This window comes from Theropithecus gelada, chromosome 7a, assembly GCF_003255815.1.
Source record: "Theropithecus gelada isolate Dixy chromosome 7a, Tgel_1.0, whole genome shotgun sequence".
NCBI classification, from domain to species: Eukaryota; Metazoa; Chordata; class Mammalia; order Primates; family Cercopithecidae; genus Theropithecus; species Theropithecus gelada.
The window spans coordinates 28,791,915-28,805,597 of record NC_037674.1 but is presented as its reverse complement, the minus strand read 5'-3'; the positions used below and the strand labels follow the sequence as shown (position 1 = coordinate 28,805,597).

The following is a 13,683-nucleotide window of genomic DNA, read 5'->3' as shown; positions in this document are numbered from 1 at the left end:
ATTAGCTGTGATTTGTGCAATGAGAGGAACCATTGCCACCAGTACAGAGCTGGTCTTCCTAATTGACTAGCCTGATGTTCTTCTCTCTGTGTTCTATTGCTGTTAATTGACTATATTGTTTTAGATTTATGCATTAAAAATACGATTTCTACTTCGAAGAGATCACTTTGTTACTTTGTAGCTTTTAAGCTGATGCCGTGAACTTATTTTTCTTCTAAGATAAAGTCACATCTATAGATTTTTCAACTAATTACATGTCTGCCAATAAATACTTAGAGGATACATTTTATTTCAATTTATTATTTGTGTTTACATAGTGTGTCCCTGGAAATATCTGTGGAACTGGAAGGAAATGTTTTAATGGTATTTGCTACTACTTTTTCATCCTCCCTCTTCTCTCTCTCTCTCTCTCTGTCTCTCTCTCTCTCTCTCTCTTTTAATAGCTCCAGTCAGTCCGGTCAAGCATGACAGCAACTCAAACTCGGCAAACTTCCAAGACGTGGAGGACATGCCTGACAGATGTGTCTTGGAAGAGTCTGAGAGTCCAGGTGAAAGCCATTTAAAAATAGTCAAGTATAAAATGATAAATTTGACACAGCTTTGGGGTCCTTGGAAGGGGGTGAGGGGAGAGGACATTGTAATGCTGTTTTCTCTTAGCAGCTGCACTGTCAAATTAATGGTCACCTCCAGGGGTCACAGTGTGGAGCTGTTATCTTTTCCTCTTTCATCAAGAATTCAGTTAGAGGAAGTACAAAGGCTTTATGACTGAGAAGGGAAGCTGACACTATTAGTTCATTATCATCAATTTTAGGCTAAATGGTTAATAGAGCCAGAGATTGGAAACTAGAGAAATGGCAACATTTTCAATATTTCAAATAATGGGATCTAACAAGAGGGGAGAGGAAGTGGACAGACGGGGGTGAAAAGAGAAATTGTCATAATTACAGTTCAATTTACCTTCCTAGAAACAAACAGGACTGTAACTGGGATGAGAGGATTTTAGCATAATGGTAATGAATACTGTCAAATGTTTAGGGGAAAATAAAGTCTAGAAAATAGTAACCCTTCTCTCATGCAATAAAAGCTATTCTTTGTCAAAGTTACATATTTGTATATATCCTTTATAGAAATGAGAGAAATGTACTAGAAGGTTACAGCTAGAAACACTTATACATAGATTTCTGTGTCTATTTTTGTTTCGTTTTGAAGCATGCCTAGCCTTAACAACTAATGAATTAGAAGCAAAAAATCTTGTAAAAGTTGAGTGAACATTCCTGGATAATTATAAAGTTATAAGGTGCTAGAAGGTACCTTATGATCATGAATGAAAGAGTTAAATATCTCCTCCACTTAATATTTGTGGTTCCTGTTTTATCTGGCTCCTGTGTACCCTCTACCCTCTCACATCTTTGTGTGCTGATCCATGTATCATATTTTTGATTCATCCTCTCTGTGGCCTGTCAGCTTAGTTAAGAGATTTCCAAATCTTGTAGCCTTCGTTGACAGGGGGCAGCTGCAAACAGTCCCCTGATTCTTCCCCAAGGAGAGCTACTGAGATTTAATTTTCACTGAAAGGTGCAGCCTGCAATCTATGTCAGGTCCCCTAAGTCATCTCGGAACCCCAATAGGCACAGTGGCGATGGCATTGTGTATCAGTCCTCTTCACTCCACCAAGATTCCTCCGAAGATGGACTGCTGCCGTGTGCCTGTTCTCAATCACACTTCTACGTTCAGATCCCATGGAACTGAGAAATGGCATCTTTAGTAATGATAGAAATGTTTAATGAGCAAGTTAACCCCACCCCCTGCCATAACAGCTAAAAGAAAAATGTAGATGAGTCTCATTCTAAAAGGGAGAGGGTAAATGGTAGTGTTAAATTTCTATAATAAAAATTATTTATCCATTACTTTTAGTTTTGACTAATTTTGCCAAATTTTCATTAGGTTTTAAAAATGTCTTAATACACAGTTTTCCATTACTCATTTTGTCAGGCAGGTAAATCTATGAGTCAAGTTTTTACCTAACTGTCCATTGTTTTTGATAAGAATAGATCAGCTTTATATCATTTCAAAAGTAGAATAAATTTCTGTCATTGCTTAATATGAATGGAATGGGAGTGAGATTCAAATATAACATTCTCTATCTGATTGATACACACAAAAGCATTTATCAAGAAAAAAGATTAATTAGAAAATATAGGTGCTGATAAAAAATCTTAACTCAAAAAGTGAGTACTGTTCTATACATCGGACATCATTATACTGGTAATAAAGAATGAATTACTCTGGCTTTTTCCTCTGTCCATTCCTGCATTTTAAGACATCTTGCCTTATAGGCCTAGAAACCTCTGGAGAGTTCACTACTGGTCTCACTGCCTTCCACTGAGAATTTGTGGCTTGGTTGTCATGGAGACATCGTATTTCTCCAAGAATTGCTCATATTGATCCGTGGCCAGGAGTAAATGGCCAAGCCAGTGTGAGGAATAAAGGGGGCTGGGCAGTCCTATAAAATGACCAGGGCTTGTGGGTTGGAAATAAGCTCATAGCAAACACTTAGCTAAAAAGAAAGAAACAGTTTTATTTTGTTTTAGGATTTCTTTCTGCACTTTGGGCCATTGTCTTCTTTCACTATGAACTGAAAGAAACTTGTTAGTCACTTGTCATGTCAGATCTTTGGTGCTTGTCCTGACACAGCTGTCAGCCTTCCAGCTCTGTGCAGTTCAGGGACACACAACAAAGAGGCAGTGACATGAATTATTTATTGCTCCTTGTGTGGATAAAATTCTGTGATAAGAAATTAAGACACTTCTGACAGAGGTGCTTGTTTAGTAAGAAAGATTTTGATGAGAGTGTGTTTCCTTGAAGCATGAGTATTCGATGGGTGAAATTCTTAAAATTGAACATGGAGGAAAATAAGTTTTATGTTTCTTGTGTGAATTTGGTGGCAGAGAAGGACGTTCTTGGACTATAAAAACATGACTTTCCACTCTTCAAAGCCCAAACATTAACTTCAAAATATCAAGTCTTTCAAAATGTAGGGGCTCCAAAACCATAAGCATTCCTCTAGCAGTTTAGTTACCTCTATTTACCACATGTGAGTGGTGTTTCTCCGGAAAATATTAACTACCCCAGTCAGAAGAAATATTAACTACCCCAGTCAGAAGAAGAAACAAATTTGGGATTTTTAGGTGGTGAGATTTGGGAAGATGTCCTCAAACCAGAAGAGGTGCTTCAGTAGCTAAACTTGTAGTTGCGTTAGTGTATTCTTTAGTCATTGCATGGAAAAGAGTGCATTTGATTCTGAATGCACATTCTTACCATTTTCAACTGGAATGTTCTCACCCATTCAAAATTCCTTTTAACATTTTTATGTACATGCAAAATCCCCCAGTTACAAAGCTGAATGTGGTCAATCGTCTAACTTTAATGGATATTGAACTTACATAGTTTTATCTATGCAATGCTAAATGACTAATGTAATTATTACATCATTTTAAGGAATAGATCAGTTGTTTGAACAGCATATAGAAAATGGAAAAAAGTGTTTTTCCATGCAAGCACAGTTCAAGTATATTGCTTTATATATTGTTGATTCCACATAAATTCTCTTCTTTGCAAATCCTGTAAACATCACTTGACTTTAACTCTTCTGGTTTTGTATTGTGGATGCAAACGCATTTTCATATGCAGAAAGCAAAAGGGACTTTGAAGCACAGAAAACCTAAGTTTTTGCAAAAAGTGAAGTTGATATTTAGATGTTGATAGAGAGTCTTAAAATGTCATTAACAAAGCCAAGTTGTTTGAATGTATATAAAATAGAAAGAACCACTTCGTGTATTACCTCTGCATACAATGGGGCTTGAACTCAGTATGTCGATTGTTTATTTTTGTATTGGCATCACTCCTTCTCCAGCGCTGAATTGACTAGGATGACCCATTTGTAAATGGGCTGCAGTCTGCATGTAGGTCACAATTTAGACGCCTTGTGGAGAGGTTGTTCACCTAGTCTCTAGAGCACTCCACCTTGTTCATCATGCCATTGTGATCTCTTTATGGGTTCAAGCTGTATACCCAGGTGAGTGCCTGAAGTCCATTAAGGTAGGCAAAGCACCTTTAGACCAGAGCATTCCTGTTACTTTGACCCTGCTAGTGAACCTGGAGGTCTTGTCTGATAGGGAAAAGTATCTCTCAGCAATGTCTTTTCTTTGGAATAATTCATTAGCAAAGAGTTTTGACTCACAGGTGAATCCCAGAATGAAGTTTCCGGCTCAGACTCTGTGAAGTCTGCTTGCTCCTTCACTGGCATTTATACGTTTCTGAAACCTGTGGGAATAACTTTGATGTCTAGTAATAGAAGCACTGAGACAATATCATGAACTTGCAGTTCCCTTTTTTGAGATTTTAGGGCCATTAGGCTTTCTTTCTTTGGCTCTTTAAGGCCTGGTTGCTTCTGAATCTGAAAGACGTTATCACAAAAATAGCTCAGTGGAGCCTTTTGCTGGTTAACTTCTTACTGTTTCTTTCACAGTGATTAAAGCTCGTTTTTCATTCTTCAGAATTTTTTTTTAAGGATTTCTAGCTCCTCATCTTTAAAATCATGATGATAGAAAATTTAGTGTGACAGTCACAATTTTTTATGAAAGGGTTAATGAGAAACCTTAAGCTTTTGTCACCATATTGGCTTGGAAAATTATAATTTTTCTTTTTAGTGCACTAGAAACAGTGCACACTCCAAAGTAGCTTCTGCTGAAAATAATAGCGACAAGAGAGAATTAGAAGTCCAACAAAATGCATTTATGTGTTTCCACATCATTCTGAAGTAGTTTATAATCAGTATGCATTCTGCCATTAATAGAACAGTTTTGTGGTTTTTATAAGGCAGGTTATGTATGTAGATCTATATACATCATTGTCAATCAATATTACATTTGCATGAGTCTGATGACCAAAACTAGATTTCTTACAGAGTTTCCAGGAGATACTACATTGTGAAAAGCCAAGGTGGAGTTTTTTTGTTTTTTTTTTTTCCTTTTACTATTCTGGCTCATGAATCACCAGCAAAAATCAGGTAACAGAAAGTAGGACAGATTCAGGACTGCAGTGTTGGAGATGGCTGATGATGATGCATGAAGCAGAAAAAATGTGGAATGTGTGAGCAGCCCATCAATCATGGCCATCGAGAACATGCTTCTTATGGTTAGTGCTAAAAAAAAAAAAAAAAAAAAAAAAATCTAGAAGAATTAAGAGCAATTCCAGTAGGAAGATATAAGCACTTTCTTCAAGTTGTTTTTAACAATATCACATTATTAAAATTTACCCAAGAGCAAAATTCAAACATCAACATATTTTTTAAAGAATGTAAAAGTATACATTAATACACACACATACACACACACACACACACAGTTAGTATACAGTATTGGTTTAACTAAACCACAGTTTTTGCCAGTAGGAGTGAAAGTTACTATTCATAGACATGTCATTAATATAAATGTGTTTTGAAATAGTTATTAAGGAACAATGTTCCAATTAGTTTGGTAGTCAATTTGATTTTAAATGAGTGGCTTTTTTTAGCCTACCAAGACAACCATCCAAGTAGTCTGAGAAATAAATACATTTTTGATTCTCTAACTCAAACAGTATTTCAACTAATAAATTTTGACCCTAAAATTGCAGTTGTGGATTTTCCTAAGAACAATTAAGCTGTTTGAAATTTATGGAAATTTACCAATTTCAAACTAAATTTTTCTTATAGAAAACTTCCATCTTCCTTGGCAGTTAAAAAAAAAAAAAACCCAAGCTATTAATAATGTGTGCAATTAAAGTGTATTTATCTACTTTATAAGACAAGTAAATTTTTATTATATTGTCTTATTTTAGGATAGAAAAGACATGTAGAAATTACAAGCAATACGTTTCTTCCTTTCTTTCTTTTTTTCCTCATTCTCTCCCTTCCTCCTCTCTGTATCTGTTCTTCATTTCCTCTCTGCCTCCCCTCCTCTTGGTCTTTCTCTTTTTTCTCTTTTTGGATTTCACCATATAACCCAAGATATCTGCTTTTCTCCTAGGTGAGCCAAGGCATCATTCATGGATAGCAAAGGTCTGCCCCTGCAAGGTGTCTTAAATGGAATCTCATCAGTAGGAGCTGAATTTGGACAAATTAAGAAATCCAAACGATGCAATCTGTTTATTAGTGTATAAAAGTGTTGTTGTTATTGGTCAAGTTATTAGGCTGTAGTAGATTTGCTAATACTTTAGCGACCATGTATTAAAACTGATTTTAATACATGCTGAGTAAAATGCAATACATACTGATTGAAAATATTCAAATTCATCTAATTTTAGAAAAATATTGTCTAGATCATTATCTATTCCCGCTTCTTACTTTTTCTGTTAATATTTCCAACAGGGAATGCCAGTCCACAGACACAAATTCAATACTGCTTTAAATTTTCTCTTATCCGTTTAGTCCCTAAATTATATAATAAACAATGTTAAGACCAATGTAGTACACAATGCTTATAAATTTAATGTTGCTTCAAGGTATTTAATCTAAAATTTTACCAACTTTGATTTGTCTGGTTAGGCTATTTTGTTTTAGTGGATATGCTTTAATTCAGATCAATTACTGCAGTAAATCTCATCCCTAAGCATGAAATGTTGTCAGCAAATAACCAGTTCCATTTAGTTATCAATTAGTCCAAATAAGTGATACAGAGTATAAGAGTGACAAACCTTGTACTGTTGAGTTAATTTGGACTTCTAATGACATTGAGGCTAATGTCTTTAGCTAAAGGTTGATCTTGTTGGCCATGTAGATGTGAACTAGGGAAGGGGAATCAACTTGCAGCATATCACAATTGATCCTTATTAAGTATAAACTCTTGTAGGTCTTTTCCCAGAAAGAAGCTTGACTAGCAGGAATTCTAAAACTAAAATATATCAAACAGCATAAATAGGAATAGACATGAAGTGCTCTTCTGTTAAAGCCTTCGGTGATCTGATTTTTTCACTATGATTTATATTGTACCATTCCTCAATTTACATAAAATCATCAAAATATTATTAATCTATGTATCTTATTAATATAAATATTGCCTAATCCATAGACAAAAGGATATAAAGTATTAAATATATGATATGTAGCTATATCTATCTATCTATGTATCTAATAGGGAAGTTCAAATCACTTCAATCTAAGAAACATATTTCTGAGCATAGGAGCAGCCTCAAGTCCTATGGTGGTATGCAGGGGACAGGAGAGGGGGAAATTAGAAAAGAGAACTATGTAATTGAAAAGGGGATATAAAGCATTAAATATATGATATATAGCTATATCTATCTATGTATGTATCTAATAGAGAAGTTCAAGTCACTTCAGTTAAAGAAACATTTTCGAGCATGGGACCAGCCTCAGGTCTTATGCTGGGATACAGTAGACAGGAGATAGGGAAATTAGAAAAGTGACCTATGTAATTGAAATGACATGGGCTGTACCCTTAAGGAACTTGTAATTAATGATGACCTGAATAAACATACCAGAATAAAGATGTCAAATGAGTGTGACTCCCTTAAAGTAGATTACAGTGTGCATTCTTTGTTTCGTAAAATCTGGTTTTACTGCTTGAAATTACATTTGAGTTGAACTTTAGAAACTAACATAGTGTTAATATGAATAATCATGGAAAATTATCATCTTTTGAAAACTGATAAATATATTCCCCCTCCTTTAGAAACAGTCAAAAGCCACTTCAAACAAGTTTCAAAATAAAGGAAGGCAGCAAGTTAGGCAATGGATTATATTTTCTAGCATGTTGTATACCAGCTGTCAAGGTCATTGTAAGGACTCCCAAAAGCATTTTGAATGATGGCAATATCAAATAAGTGTATGTCCTCTCAAATGAGGCATTTTTAATTGGTAAAACCTATTTGGATGCTCAAGTTATCATATGTTTATGAAAAATAAGCTTCATTATTTTTATAGCTACATCCTATTATTCCCTTTTAGAAACAAGAATAACAATAGGTTTTAATAGTTGCCATACTTAGCATTTATCAGGTCTAATGAAATCAATATTGAATCTCTGATAAATATTTTCTGATATTACTAGCTACAGCAAATTAGAATTGGCACAACCCTGACATTACTAAATGGAAATGTTAGGATTTTTCGACATCACATGTTAGAATCTCTGAAATTTAAACTTTCATGTTAAATGACTAATTAAAGTTTGCTTTTATCAATATGAATTCTGAAGACCAATATCATTAACTATGAAAACTTTTAATTCCTAAAAATAGAGTTTTAGAGATATTCAAGCAATGCTCTCCTAATATCCATATACAAGTGTGTTTATGACACAAATTCACTAGTCTCTTTAAAAATGGTTTCTTTATATTGACTGGCATTCAACATATTTCAGTAATTTCTGTTATGACAGAATTTGAAATAGCAAATTGTCATACAGTTAACTGGATGGACCACATACGTGGTAATCATAACCACTTGGCACTACACCCAGAAACTCAAAATTGTCTTTCACCTGATGAGATATGGGTGTCCTTTTGTACATCTAGCCCTAGGTAGCCATGAGTGATTATATTAGCAAATGTGTTTGTATCCAGAGTCTTCCTGTCATTGTAATAAATAATTTATTTAAAAATTTTATCTTGTGTTTCTTTTTTGGTAATCATCTTGGTGATATTTATGAATATATATAGATAGATAGATAGATAGATATAGATACACACACACACGTGTGTGTGTGTGTGTGTGTGTGTATGGTATATCCCCCAAAGGAATATCATATTTTCAAGATTGCAAGCCTTGATTCTTTGACTTGCTGTTGAGTTTCACATTGGCTCCATTGTATATTGCAGGAAAAAGTATCTGGAAAGCATGGAGGGTTAAGAGCAGAGGCTCCTCGACAGTGTGTCCAGGCTGTGTGTGCTTGCTGTGCTTGTCAGAGCCTCATTCCCTCCCCTGTGTTGGAGAGCTTTCTCATAGGGCTCATCCAGAGGTACTAGAAAGCAATCTGAACACTGTTAAACACTTCAAATATAAGGAAAAATGTATAATGCTAGAAACACACGGTTAAAAAGTAGCACCAGGTATCAAACATTCTGTTACTATTTTAGAAACTAAATTAAGGCTACTTTGAACATGATGGTATTAGAAAAATGATAGAATATGGTTTGTTAAATATTCATATTCTATCTTTAGATGATAGCTTTGGTGATTTTTATTTCTTTTCTTATACATTTTTTCCAGTGTTCTGTATTTTTAGAATCCTTTTATAATTATTATAACGAACACTTTAGAAAAGATACTATTTCTCTTTCATCCTTAGAGGGCACATTATAATAATCGAGTATTTTAAAATTAAATTTTATGCCATATGTTTAAAATGAAAGTTCAGGTTACATTAATTCCAATTGATTTTAAAGCCTTATTTTCACAGAATAGACTCATTCAATTTTTTAAGTTTTATATTCATACATTTTGATTGCTCAGTTATATAAAAGCAGTGTTATAGACTCCTTTATTCTCCACAAAATGTTGTCTTATATGTAAAATGCCAAAACTTGTGTTAAATTTCCTAAGAAAGTCATTGCTTTGTAAACATTTGCATAATACTTAGTGTTTTTTGAAATTTTAAAAAATTAGCTTAACCAAAAGAGTTGCAAAATTAAAACTTTCTTGAGTAGATATCTTTCAGATAAAGCTGCACGGCTTCATGTACAATAGTCCCCAGATCACCTCACATTGTAATTTGCTCAACAAGGAGCCTGCAGGTAGCAGGTAGGAGAAGGTAAACTGGAAATTAACAGGTCTCTCCATAAGTGCATGCTGCTGGAAACGCCCATCCAATTTGGGGCCCCTGGAAGACAGCATGTGTCTCATGGGAGGCCTGTCCTGGTACAACTCCTTTACTCTTTTCACCTTCATCTTGACCTTCTCAGATACCATCTTTATGTAAAATGTTGATGTTGTGGAGTTTTTGCAGTAATTTAATTTTTATAAATATTGTATTAAAATATATTTCTCTTGATTACTGTTTTTTGTTTGTTTTGTTTTGCTTTGCCACTACCTACTCTTGGATCCTGCCTGTGAAGTCTAAGATAAATTCACCTATACCCCAGAAAGCACACTGCAGGTAAATGGACTGTGACAATTGCATCATTACAAGCATGATTATAACGATGCAAATGGTAAGAAATAGTTATTTTAATACTATGTGAAAATTAAAGCCATAAACCAATGAAGATGTCTGAAATGGCTTACTTCTAGAGGTATACTGGGGGAAATTAGGCACCTATTATGTGCAGGGCTTCTCACACAGCCCCCACCTCCAGCCCCACAAGGGGTGTGGGGAGGCCACTCAAGTGACCACGTGAATGGTTCCCCTCTTGGCAGGGACAAAACCAGGAGGAGTTCCAGGGTGGGCGTGAAGCGGAGCATATTTTATTCTTCCTTTGACATTGTTCCTCCAAATGCCTATTTTTCATTGCACGGAGCATATTTTCCTAACATCAATTTTAGGGTCATTTTCTGTCTTCAGCATCCTGCTATTGGAAAAATAGCAATGATTTTTATTCAAGAATACAAAGCTTTTAACACTAAAGATAATTAGTCCATATTTAGGCCATAGTACACTATGCCTAAATCTGCAAAGTGCCAAATGCCAGGGAAACGCCAATATTCGTAACATTGTGTAATAGCAATAATTAGTTGGCACATGCTTCCAAAACTCATCATTTATTCACTTAGCAATCATTTTAATTGCAATTATCTGTAAAGTCATCAATCAGGTTTTCGATCTTGCATGTATATTTTCTAGGGAGAAGGTGTTTTCACACAGCCTCAGTAACAGCATCGTGGCCTTGGATGATGCCTTCCAAGATAAAAAGACAGCCCATGATGTTCTTGACATATCACAGGTTTGCTTTAGACTTTTAAAGAGGTTTCTGGTTAATTCTGTAGTGTCAAGTACATTTCTTATCAGAAATAACCCCTCTGATCAATATCAAAAGAATTGTGACGTCTATGTTATCCCTGTTAGCATCAATTTATAGTTACTGTATAATCAATTGAGGAAACAGTGTTTCATTTCATTTTCCTTTTTTTTTTTTTTTTGAGGTGGGGAGGTGTGTGTGTATTTTAGAATCGGCTAGGGTGGGAAATAGGGAGGACCTGTAGTACAGTGACATTAAGAACCTTCGTCCTTTCCCTAGGACATAGCTATGGGGATCAAGTTGCACTTGGGATTTTTTTATAATGAGGAAGAATTCTTTGAATCAGCTTCTATTTCAAATAATCAGTGTATTCCCACCAATCTAAGCAAAACCATTTACTCCAATGTCTGCAAGAATTTGAGATAGAAAATGAGGTGAAACTAACAAATACTAACTCGCCTTCAGGATAGTGCAGTAAATAAACAAATTTGGAGATTTCTAAAGTACATTTTCATAGAAAGCATACTGCAGCTGATGCCTGTCTGAAAGGTGTTAGGTTTTGTTTGTAGTCTTCCCGCCATGTAGGTGGCAGCAACACTCAAGGCTAGAAATTTTCTTTCACATTCTCTTAGCTCCAGTAAAAACATATTCTTACTAAAAAATCCTTGTGGGAGAGAAAAGGTTTAAAGTGTAGAGACAAATTTCTCTATGTCTTCACCTATCTCTAAAGCACTATTTTAAGGTTGTGCTTAAAACGGTTCCCATAATGTGAAAACATTCATCATTCCCCTTAATACAGAAGTCATAGTCTGCTCTCATACATGTTGGTAGTAGTAGGTTGCTGTTTTTTTATTTACTGGGATGTTACTTCTTTACTCTTTCTCAGACTAAAGCTGTTCTCTTAAGAAAAAGGAAGAAATCTCATTTAGAGTCCTATCACCTATGTTTTTTTTGAGAAAATAATACAAGGCTGTCCCCTTTTTTCTTTGTAAACATCTAAGAATCCAGAGTATTGAGTATATGTGGAGAGTTTTCTCTTCGTCTTCAAAATGCAGCCATATTCTCTGATTGTCCTAACTAGAAGTGACTGCATTCAACTCGGTTGTGTGTGCAAATCAAATGAGGGCTCTGTCTGAGCAAAGAGGCTCAGTGCACCTGAGAGTGAAGGCAGAAGACCTGGACACAAGGCATGTGGGTTAAAGCTGAGAGTGTTGCCATTGTGTGGATGAGGGTCACTGTCTTGAGAAAGCTGTTTACTCCTGTGCCTAGGTTGAAATGAAACCAGGATGTCCCCCAACCCCCTTATAGAAATAAGTTTGTTCTTCCTTAATATTGGAAACTGATGGGCAATAGGCTTTTCCTCAATTCCTGGTGTTTTGCTAGAACTAGTATGTGTTATAGCAAATTCAGGCAGCCTTTCTGAAAACATCTTCAGAGTGCTCTTGTTACGTAGGATCAGTCAACATGTCCAAAACGCCAAGCAAACACACACAATTCCAGACCCAGGTGAAACAGATAGCGGTTACATTTCCAGGCTAGGAAGAGGCCATTGAGTGGTTTGGGGAAGGTGAAGAGAGGTTTTTGCATCTACTATCTTTCAATCTTAGTTTATATTCCCCCTCATTTCTTGTGTCCTTCTACATCCTTAATCTTTCTTCCTGCATCTATGCAGTTCAGAGCAAATCTTTTGACAAACAGACCCATGCATTGAATATGGAGTCAGAGAACTGATACTGTGTCCCAGCTTCTTCACTTTCTTACTTGCTGTTTGAGATTAGAAAGAAGTTTTGTATAATATTCTGAACCTCAATTTCCTCATGTATACGTTCAGACTAATAATTCCAGTTTTGCAAGCACCCTACACATGTATTATCGTTATTTAATATACTATTACAAATAATGAAATTACTATACATACCAAAAATGCCTGGTTAGAATCTTAATTATGGCCAACCATATGGCATTCCAGTGCTTAAGCAGGCTTTCTACTCAGATTGGATAAAGCAGTTCAGCATAAACAAGCTAAATTGGTTATCTGAATAAAAGTTTCCTCTTTTAAAATGTTTCATGCTAACTTGAATTTTGAGTTTCCTCAAAATCAAGGACTGCTTCCACAGTTTTTGATAACTTCTTTAGTGGTCAGGGCTTTCCTCTGCACAGTGGGTAATAATAAATAGGAAGTCGTTATTTTTCTGGGTCCCAGAAGATAATCTTCTGGCAATGTTGTATGTGAGAGTAGGATAGGCCATAGTCCATCAGGGTTGTACAAAACAACAAGCAGCTCCCCTCTCAACTTCTGCCGGTATGCATACAATCAAATGACACTACAAAGGATATTTCTGTAGCCTTAGATGAGTGTGATGAAAGAGACCAAACCATGGCCAGGCGTGATGGCTCATGCATGTAATCCCAGCACTCTGGGAGGTTGAGGAGGGTGGATCACTTGAGGCCAGGAGTTTGAGACCAGCCTGTCTCAATGGCAAAACCCTGTCTCTACTAAAAATACAAATCTTATCTGGGTGCAGTGGTACACACCTGTAATCCCAGCTACTCCAGAGGCTGAGGCACAAGAATTGCTTGAACCCAGGAGGCGGAGATTGCAATGAGATCATGCCATTGCACTCCAGCCTGGGTGACAAAGTGAGACTCTGTCAAAATAAAGAAAAAGAAAGAAAGATGGATGGAAGGGAGGGAGGGAGGGAGGGAGGGAGGGAGGGAGGGAAGGAA

At 35.8% G+C, this 13,683-nt stretch overlaps 1 protein-coding gene across 1 annotated transcript in view; it reads left to right on the top strand.

The window, feature by feature from the left end:
* WDR72 (WD repeat domain 72) overlaps positions 1–10,052 on the top strand; it is a 208,976-nt gene extending 198,924 nt beyond the window's left edge. The window contains exons 18-19 of the mRNA XM_025390239.1: positions 444–548; positions 6,069–10,052. Coding sequence (XP_025246024.1) covers positions 444–548; positions 6,069–6,124 — 161 coding nt within the window. The 3' untranslated portion in view covers positions 6,125–10,052. The remainder of the gene's footprint in view (positions 1–443; positions 549–6,068) is intronic.
* Positions 10,053–13,683: the final 3,631 nt, after the last annotated feature.